The following is a 10,847-nucleotide window of genomic DNA, read 5'->3' as shown; positions in this document are numbered from 1 at the left end:
TTGCCTATCTTGGGCAGCTTGAATTCTAGCCTTAATCATCATGACATTCGAAACAGTCTCCTCGATGAATTTTGTCCTCAATACTATAGTCTCACTAAAATCATTCCAGCAAATGGGACTTCTACACTTCCTCCCATACAGTGCCTCAAAAGGTGCCATCTTTATACTCACATGATAACTATTATTGTATAAGAACTCAGTCAAGTCTAATTGGTCTTCCCAACTACCTTGGAAATTAATAGCGCACACACTCAACATATCTTCCATAATTTGGTTAGTTCTCTCAGTCTGATCATACGTTGTAGGGTGAAAAGCAGTACTCATTTTTAATGTTAGCCCAAGATTCAATTGGACCTTTTTCTAAAATTTCGAGAGAAATCTCGAATCACGATCATAAATATTATCTTTTGGAACCCCATGTAATCTCACTACATGCTTAATATACGTCTTCGTAAGTTGTTTCTTTTTCCATGTCTCTTTAACTGGTATGAACACGGCAGACTTCGTCAGAAGGTCCACAATAACCCAAATGGTATCATTGCCCTTTCTCGTCCTAGGCAAAGCAGTCACAAAATCCATTGAAATGAAATCCCACTTCCATCCAGGAACATCTAAGGATTGCACCTTCCCCATGGGTGTCTTATGATCTATCTTCACTCTCTGACAGGTTAGGCACTTAGACACAAACTCAGCTACCTCACGCTTCATATTTGGCCACAAAAAATCTCCTTAAGGTCTTTATACAAATTGTCACCCCTAGGATGCAAAGAATACGGAGTGTTATGCCCCTCATCCATAAGACGTCTCTTAAGCTCATAACATTTTTGGGGTACACACCACCTTCCCTTAAACATCAAACTTCCATCATCATGGATCTTAAAATCGCCTTCCTTACCTTGTTTCATCTTCTCCTTAATCTTATCTAGGTGCTCATCTCCAACTTGACCATCTTTAATCTAGTCTAAAACTGATAACCCCAATGATAAAGCACTCAATCTTGCCTCACTTTCCCCAGGATTTTAAATTTCTAGGCTAAGCCTTCGGATATCTTGATACAATTCCTCGGGAACTACCAAGGCACTCATGCTATGGCTCGATTTTCTACTCAAGGCATTGGCAACTACATTTGCTTTCCCTTCATGATATTGGATGTGTAGGTCATATTCCTTAATCAACTCCAACCACCTTCTTTACCACATATTGAAGTCTTTTTGGGTGAAAATGTACTTCAAACTCTTATGGTCGGTAAATATCTTACCACTTACCCCATAAAGGTAATGTCTCCAAATTTTCAAGGCAAACACAATGGCAGCTAACTCTAGATCATTGGTACGGTAATTAGCCTCATAAGGTTTCAACTAACGCAACGCATACGCGATTACCTTCCCATTCGGCTGTAACACACATCCCAAACCATTCTTTGAAGCGGCACTGTACACCTTAAGTCCCTCATTTCCAACAAGCAGGGTCAAAACAGGTGCAGAGGTCAAACACTCTTTCAAAATCTAAAAAGCTTCTTCACACTTCTCACTCCACTCAAACTTTGACTCTTTCTTCATCAAAATGGTCATTGGTCATTAGCCTCGCTATCTTCGAGAAATCTCTCACAAATCTTCTATAATAGCCAGCTAGATCTAGGAAACTTCTAATATCTGACACATTCTTTGGAGTTGGCCACTCACTCACACCTTGAATCTTAGCAGGTAGGGGTGTAAGCGGACTACGAAAAGTCTAGATTCCAATCCAGTCCAGTCCAAACTTGTCGGACTGGACTGGACTGGACTGAAATTTTTTCAAACTGAACTCGGACTCAAATTTTCGAGTCAAAATATTTTTGGACTGGATTCAGACTCATCCCTTCAGAGTCCAATAAGTCCAGTCCAGTCCAAAAATATTTTTATATATAATATATATTTAATAAATATATAATGTATATATAAAAAAAAAATTGATACTATTTTTAAAATTTTGGAGTTTTCAACCTTCCCTCTCTAAATATTTCAACTAGCGCCAGACAATTTTACTTGGCGCCAGACTATTGCACTTAGCTCCATTTGTTAAATAAGTAAATTATACTAGCAGTACTGCAGTAGTAGGCTAGTAGCCGACTACTTCTATCTCACTTCACTCCTCAGTCCTTACTACTCACTTCCTCTTACTCTTCATTTTCTTTCTACCTCGCTGTCTCGACTCTCGCATTTTCTATTTCTACCTCAGATTAAGTCTTAGTCTCTCTGCTTCCTCTAAACTTAGATCAAGGTAAGCATCTAATCCAACTTTTTATTCATAGTATTTTACTTTAATTTAAGCTTTCAATCTAATTTGTGGATATTGATAATTGAATCAGACGTCAAATGCTCAAGCATCTCAAAAAACATTGTGAATCGTTGAATCTAAATCGAGAAAAAAGATATAATAATCGGACTGGACTGGATTCGGACTCAAGAAAAATTTATCGGACTGGATTGGACTGGACTCAAAAAATATTTGGATCGGACTTGGACTCAATTTCTCGAGTCCAAAAAACTTTGGACTGGATTTGGATTTGGCAAAGTCCAATCCAGTCCAATCCACTTACACCCCTATTAGAGGATCTACTGAGACTCCTTCTTTAGACACATAGTGACCCAAAAATGCTACTTTCTCCAAACAAAACTTACACTTAGAGAACTCGGCATATAGTTGATTCTTACTAAGCGTGTCTAATATAATCCTCAAGTGCTCATCATGCTCTACTTCATTCCTTGAATATATCATAATATCATCAATGAATACCACCACGAACTTATCTAAGAACTCATGGAAAATCTTATTAATCAAATCCATAAATATGGCAGGATCATTGGTGAACCCAAACGGCATTACAGTGAACTAAGTGCAGTCTTACGTACATCCTTATCAGCTACCCTCAACTGGTGATACCTCGAACACAAATCAATCTTTAAGAACACGCTTGCTCCATTTATCTGATCGAATAGGTCATCTATTCTAGGAAAAGGATACTTGTTCTTGTTGGTTACATTGTTCAGTTTCTTATAGTTTACACAATCTCATACTTCCATCCTTCTTTTTCACAAACAATATAGGAACTCCCAAGGGTGATGCACTAGGCCTAATATAACCCTTATCCAGCAACTCCTGCAATTGCATCTTCAACTCACTCGTCTCAGGTGGTGCCATTCTATAAGGTACCTTTGATATAAGTGCAGTTCCAGGAACTAAGTGTATGGTGAACTCGACAACTCTAGTAGGCGGCACACCCGAAATCTCACTCGAAAATACATCCATAAACTCGTCCACAATTGGGACATCCTCAATAGTCACCCCAAATTCCTTACTCACATCTGCACACTCCAGAAAAATAGCTCACACCCCTTGTACATCAATTTCATCACTTGCATCGCAGAAATAACCCTAAAGTTCTTAGGCTTCCGAAAACGTCTATATGAGGTCAATTTTCCCAAAGGATTTCTCAAAACTAGTTTTTGAACTTCACGGTTTATCTTGGCCTTGTAGAAACCTAACTAGTTCATCCTAAGGATAACATCTAGGTCTCCTAAATGAAATTCTATTAAATCAGAAGGAAATACACAGTCCTCCTAGCTTTAGAGGGAAATTTTTTAACAATTTGGTACACCTTATGATCTCTCCAGTAGGTATACTAATAGGCAAATCAATTCCTTCAAAATTTACTAACCCCAGACTCTTAAGGACAGAAGACGAAACAAAAGAATAGGTCTCCCCCAAATCAAACAACGTTTTAACAAGAACGAAGTTAATAGAAAAGGTACCAGAAAGGTATCATGAACAGCTTACCTGGAGCCTTATTCTGGTTGTGGTTCTCACTAGCAGGCTTACTGTAACTCCCTTTGTGGTTCTGCGATCATATAGGCTTAGAACCGTGGTTCCCCGACTAGTTGACACGATTACCACCGCCATTGCCATTTTCTCTTTCTTTTGCTTGGCAAAGCACTTAAAATCCCTATTACCCCTCTTCTAGCAGTAGTTATAGGTCATTAAGTCCCCATTATAATCTCTACCAGGATGGTTATTGCTGCACTTCTTACAGTGGGACACCCTCTTATATTGACCCTTATTATTGTTTCCCTGATTATTCCTCCATTGCAAATTCTCATTCCCATTCCTATTCTTCTTGAAGTTCCCTTGATTTCCCCCAGCATTGAAATCCTTCCTTTTCTCGCCTACTACAACATTCTTTTTATCCCGCCTCGACTGAAGACCATAAATGTGGGCGGTTCTTCTATAAACAATCTATAGGGATGAAAAGGTCTCACCCCCTAACCCCAGCTGAATCTCCTCAGTCAGACCTTGCTCAAACCTCAGAGCCTTTAACTCCTCAGTACCTACTACCTCAAGTTCAAAGGTCAACAATGATATGAACTTGCTATAGTATTCGGATATGGTTATGCTACCCTTTCTAATGTTGATAAACTCTTGGACCTTTTATTTCCTCATAAATGTAGGGTAAAACTTCCCCCTTAAGGCAGTAATAAAAGAATCCCAATTTAAACCTTCCACAACACTAAATCTATCCCCATTTTCTCTCCACCATAAATCATCCTCATCCTTTAGGTACAAAATTGCTTGACCTAATCTCATGTTCTCAGGATAGTTAACAACCCTAAAGATCTTTTTGAATTCTCTAATCCCATTCTCTAAGAAGGTAGGATCATCTTGCCCCTTAAAGAACGATGGCTTAACCTTGGCTAACATCTCAAACATGTCCCTAGCAAAATCGGGACACTCGGCTCTTTCCTGAGTCAGTTTCTTCGCCAAGAGGCGAAAAGCAGCAACTAAGTCGTTATTGATGCTAGCCATCCTACTACGCGGCCTAAAATTAATGTAGCTCAACTTTAGGTTTCAATACATAACTTACATGCCATTCTCTAGGAAGGCAACATTTGATTTGATCATACAAGATCGCATCAACAAATAATTTCTCAAGCAGTCACGACAACACCACAAAATACTCCTTAGCAACCACATAATCATTCATGAGAAAAATATTCACCTCAAGAAAACACATGTGGAGAACAACAAATAGGAATTCAATCACAAAAATAAAATAAAATAAAAAAATTATTCCCATTGACGTGCCCAAATTAAATTCTTGCTCACTAAAATAATTAAATATTTGACTTTATTTCTCAAAGGATGCTTATAATAATTGTCTTAACCATACTATTATATTTTTCCTAAAACAAAGCAAAGGAACTATGAAATAAATTTAAACACTAGCTGAAGTCGCTGGGCTTTTCCCCTCAATAAAAAAGCAAAGCTTCAAAGAAATCAAGGTAAAACATCTTATGTACATACGTCTCTAGCTTCCTAGTGCCTTCTGCAACCGATTCCGAATCCCTTACCCCCTGCCAAATGCCAAGTCTCTAGCTTCCTAGTGCCTTTTGCAGCCAATTGCCAACCACTCCCATGCCCAGGGATGTCTCCTTAAGGTTGCCATGTTACAATAGTCAATTAGTCATTATAATGATATGCAAATTTTTGCTATACATGTTATTAAACATCACGTGTTGGAGGAAAGGGGGAGTATTATTGGGATTTGAATTATTATTAGATGTCGTTAATGAGTTACAAAGTTACGTTATCGAGAATAAATAGTCGTTTAATTGCGATTGTTTCAATAATCATGTAACGACAAACATAATAGCCACAATCCTTGGAGCCGAGGGCTTAATGAGGACACTGTCATAAAAAAAGATCCAGATAAATCAACAACTAACATAACTATTTCGATTCAATTGTGTTATTACATATAGTATATTTTTGGATATATTATTATAAAAACCTGTTTTTTGTTCCACCTTACAGAATTCTTTTTCAATTTCTTGTCGTCTTTTCGATGAATCATATATGCTAAATTTTACAATGCAGGTAAAACTTTTTCACCTAATTAGATGATGACATTGATAATATGATAACATAAACTATTAGTGGACTATGACTAGGTCACATACTCGTTGATGATCCTTTCAGCAAATTCATAGACATAATGTGCTCCAATAGGATCAAGCCAAAAAACAGTTTCGTTCCAAGGGCTTATGGCAGCTAGCATTCAATGTCGTCTGTATGCAACTTATTAGCAAAGGCCAAAAATAAATACTCATACATGCTAATCTAGATCAAATTGCAAACTATTAGGCATACACACTTACTTTTCATGGAAATGTGCAAAAAATAGTTGATTAACGTTATTACCTCCATTGCAACCAAAAACATGACATAGATAGTGAGATCGATCTTCTTCTACGGTTGGAGTTAATGGAGCTAGATAATTAGGATCACAAAATCCATACACCCTAGATATGCCATCTTTCTGACATGATTCACTTAAGTGCCTAGCATAGCAAAATGAGCTTATAGGGACACTTATTGAACTTATCAATTATTGAAAAAATAACACAATTAAAAATCAAATAAACACATACTTCATGAGAATCGACATGTGAGCTGATCCTATCTCTCCTTGGAAGCACCAATCTAACAAGTCTTCTTAGTCAAGCCTTACTTCTTGCTCATTAAAACACGCTGTCCGGGATGGATAATACGATGCTTCTACGTGTCTTTCTCATCACCATAACTTTCTTCTTCAAATTCCTCAACAAATCAGTGGTGTCCTTGGTAGGATCCTTATCAGTAATTTCATACTTTTGAGTGGTTGATATTTGTGAAGCGGGTGACTGTGAAACAAAGGCCTTTGTAGCTTTCTTTTCATACTTACAAGCAAATAAAAAATATAATTAATTGAGTTGCAAAAGCTACATTTGTAGTTAAGGCATGAACAGTAGCAGAACCTTGGCATGAACGTACCTTTGTCTTTGGAAAGATTAAGTGAGCACGCCAAGAAACAAAGGTACACTTTGCCTGGCACACTACACTGCACTCCTGATTCAGACATGGCAATGGCGCAGTTGGCACAATATCTTGGGTAACGGAGACTTGACGATAATCGTCAAAAAAGAGGTGAAATAATTCAAAGTCACTTCCGTTGACCCCGCTATGTACACTTGCCCAATTGCAACAACTTAAATCTCAAACTCATTCTCAATAGCCAAGCAATAATCATGAATACCCTGATCCATAAGAAAGATAAAATTAATCAAGGTGGTACAATATACAAACAGGGGAGCTGTCTTTTGTTCTCATTTTAGAGGTTGTGCTTAACCTCACAATAGGCCCCTTAGAATCTGAAAATCGGTAAAAGAAAAAAGTAAGGAAGAATGAAAAGGAAACCAGGCATGAAATATTCTACTATCTGGTCATAGTATACCGATCACCTTAAAAAGTAACAGAAGAACTATAAGAAAAAAAAGTAAATGCAGAGATCAAATCACAAAGCACTTTCCAGTTTACCATATAGTATGGTTACAAGACTGACTGGAGAAACAGAGGAGCCTTGTCTAGTGATGACAAGACTTGAATCAAGGGACACTATGATAATGGAACATTTGGTATATATTCAATCTACAAACACACAAGGATACATAAGAGAAATAAGATACAAGCAAAGAGTATGGGAAATGATGTAATGCAACTGAATTGTAACCTCCACTAACCAGATACCAGAAATCTTTCATTGATAGGGCAATACATTGCCTCTGTCATATTGATAGAACTCAAAATTTTCATTGATGTGTTAAAAACAGGCTATGTGAAATAAAGATAGACCTTATGATTCTTGAAACTATTACTTACCTGCACAGTTCTAGTTTTTCTTTGATCATAAAATCCAATTCTTATCAGAATTTTTTATTTTTCTCTTTGTTGAAAGATGATTCAGAAATTAGATTGAAACGATTACAAAGTGAAAATGACTTTTGGCAGCATAAAGAGGTAATGGTGGTTGATTGTGTTGCATTATTGAACTACGTTATACACTCATACTTCTACTGTTTGGGCTTTAACTCCGTTACACTCGTCTAGGTGGTTTGGGCCAGTGTTAGATAAGTGAACATGGCTCTCACTAGTGGAAAAACCCCATCTGATACGGTCAAAAACAAGCTTACTGATGCGATTTTGGTCCACATCACTTGGGCTTGCAGCATATCCCATTTATTTACTGATCCGGTCCAAAATCGGACCAGTAAATGATTTACTGATGCGGTTTATGAATTTGGGGGAATTTGGATTCTCGGGATTGGTGGTTTAAGGTTTAAGTGATGGCTGCTCCATAACAAAGTGGCGGGATTAATAGAACTTCTAAAAGAACATTTTACAGAAAAGTTTGCTACAGTATGTGTGCTACGTGGTTTATTTTTTCGTTTTCATGAATGATCCTTATGTTAAAAAAAGGATAAGAATTCCAAAAAAAAAAAAAAATCACATTTAAAAAGAATGTATTAAAAGAATAAAAATATTCAAGGAAACCAGTTTTATATATGGTCTCTTATCTTACAACACGAAAAATACATAGCACATATAGTAGTGTTATGTTGAAAAAAAAAAATTGAATTAAAAATTAAAATTCATGGAAATCGGTTTTATTCACAAACAATCTTCTATTTCACAACACCTTTTTCAATGAGTCAAATAATTAAACTTAAGAGACTGGTTTTGGATAATCAATGATTTCATAGGTTTAAGAAACGTGTTAGTAACATTAATCGGTATTCTATAAACGGTCTCCTTGGCCTTTTTTTGTGGTAGTGAGGCTCGTCCTCTTCAGACTTAGAATCAGTCTCGGTTCTCATAACCGCATCATAAATGTCTTTCTTGGTCCATCCCTTAGCAGGATCATACTCGTGGAGAACCTCATCATCACTATCCAACATGCATGCCCTTATTACATTACGCCAAATGTACGCTAAGCAAGTATAACTATCACTATCAGACTCATAGTGCGCATAAGTCTCATCATCACTCGGGACAATAGGGTTATAACGGCTCTTTACTTCAGTATCTTTTTTGTCAGACATGTCTAGGGGTCTACAACAAATAAATATACTTCCACAAATAATTGGTCATCTCACTTAACGTAATTCCTAGCAACAAACAACAAGTAAGCACAACCAACAATATAAGCATAAGAATATAAACAGTTACCAGGGAGAAAATTTATAATCATGCTGAACTAACTATTTAATGCAGACATATAATTTCTATCCCATATGCCCTTCATATACTACCCATCTCTCACAAAACAATAAGGTAAATAAAATAACTAGAAATATTAAAATAATGGATAATTAAATGATATTATATAGTTTTCGAATAAAAAAAAGAACCAAAAATCAAAAAACATTTACGGAAATCAATTTTCAGATAAATAAAATAATTTCGGAACTTGAAAATTATTTTAATTCAAGCCCATATACTTGACACCTCGAAACATGTTTCAAAAACTAATTTAAACACAACAAATGAGTAGGAGCTCAATTCTAATAAATTCATTTTAAGTAACTAACCAGTTAGGCGCCTAAAATTTTAAAATAAACCTAAAGCTCCCAGATGCCATTTTGTAACACCCCAATAATTCTCTCTTTTCCAAAATACCTTTTTAATATAAAACTTAGAAAATCATCAAAGCATTCCGTGTCATAACGTATCGACTTATTGAGAATTTTGCAACGGAAAACAATATAAATAAATTTAGAAGTGAAATTTAATCAACTACAAAGTCAACTTCAAAAGTCAACCAACAACGGCAACATTAACTCAAAACAAAACTAACTATAAAGTCTAAAAAACCAGAGTACGATAAATAATTTAAACTACACAAGCTCTCCAATCCAAAACCCAATAATGCATCATCTTCACACCTGTAGATGGACAATGCACTATTGATCTAGAGATTGCTCAACAAAATGGATCATCACAGGATCAATACTGCATAGTCATGATCAACATACACAAACAAACGCACGTAATTAGCAAAATTGAGTACTAAATAATAAATAAATAAATGAACGTAACATGATACTACTACACAACAACAAGACTAAATAATAATATAATAACTTGCAGATAACTCTTTCTGAACTAAACTTCACAACCAATAATTCAATTATTTTAAATGGAATAGACAATGGAACAAATTGTTTGACTAAAAATGTTAGTCTAGTACAAAAACTAGATCAACTACAAGTGGGGGGTGAATTGTAGTTGGGGAGATTTTCAAACTTTTTGCGGATAAACTAATTTGAAAATGTAATATCCCAAAATTTTAAACATGTTTAATTAAATAATTAAGAAAGTTAAATCGTTCACTTAATAATTGTTTTAGTTAAGTAAGTCTAATTATGAACTATTTTATTTTTGAGCTTTTAACAAACTAACTAATTCTATAAAATATTGTAATTGAAGAGTAAGATTACTAATAACACCTAAGTTAGTCACTTTTATTACAACAAAGGAAACCAACCAAGTTTAAGCAAATTAATAAAATAAAATAAATAAAAAAAAAGAAAAAAAAAAAGAAGAAAAGAAACCCCCAAACCCACGGTCAACACCCACCTCTTTCCCCCTACACTAATTTCCCTTAATTGAACCACCATTAATCACCTACCATCTCCCCCTATCTCCTACTTGTCCCCTCTCCTAGCTTCCTATCAACAAAACCACCAATCACCATCCTTCCACCTTCAACCTTTGTCTCCACAAATCTGTCCATCAATACACAGAAGAAATGAGTTTCAATTACAAACTTAAAACCACAAAGAAATCACAAAGAATTTCTTCTCCTCTCCTTCCTCCTCTTCTCACGGCACCACCACACCACCGCCACTGTGCGCACTACCTTCGGCGCACCACCGCCTTCTGACCGGCGAAATCACAACCGTCTCTCGCCGGCGACCCACGTCGCAGCCCGTCAC

The 10,847-nt window shown here is 36.2% G+C and overlaps 1 protein-coding gene across 1 annotated transcript; it reads right to left on the bottom strand.

The window, feature by feature from the left end:
• Positions 1–3,033: 3,033 nt before the first annotated feature.
• LOC130591436 (uncharacterized) lies at positions 3,034–4,839 on the bottom strand. Its single transcript, XM_057394756.1, has 3 exons — positions 4,533–4,839; positions 4,296–4,364; positions 3,034–3,344 (listed from the first exon to the last, which is right to left on the bottom strand). The coding sequence occupies exons 1-3, from the start codon at positions 4,837–4,839 to the stop codon at positions 3,034–3,036; spliced, it is 687 nt and encodes a 228-aa protein (XP_057250739.1).
• Between the last annotated feature and the right edge of the window lie 6,008 nt (positions 4,840–10,847).

This window comes from Beta vulgaris, chromosome 5 (assembly GCF_026745355.1).
Source record: "Beta vulgaris subsp. vulgaris cultivar EL10 chromosome 5, EL10.2, whole genome shotgun sequence".
Lineage (NCBI taxonomy): Eukaryota > Viridiplantae > Streptophyta > Magnoliopsida > Caryophyllales > Amaranthaceae > Beta > Beta vulgaris.
This window is presented reverse-complemented; position numbering and strand designations above follow the sequence as displayed.

What these genes read in the sequence shown, in the direction of transcription:
- LOC130591436 (XM_057394756.1), bottom strand. Translation starts at nt 4,839, where the DNA reads ATGGCTAGCATCAATAACGACTTAGTTGCTGCTTTTCGCCTCTTGGCG. An exon ending in TAGATTTAGTGTTGTGGAAG is followed by an intron (nt 4,365 to 4,532) that starts GTTTAAATTGGG and finishes TTGAGGTAGTAG; the next exon opens with GTACTGAGGAGTTAAAGGCT. An exon ending in GATTCAGCTGGGGTTAGGGG is followed by an intron (nt 3,345 to 4,295) that starts GTGAGACCTTTT and finishes TGGAGTGTGCAG; the next exon opens with ATGTGAGTAAGGAATTTGGG.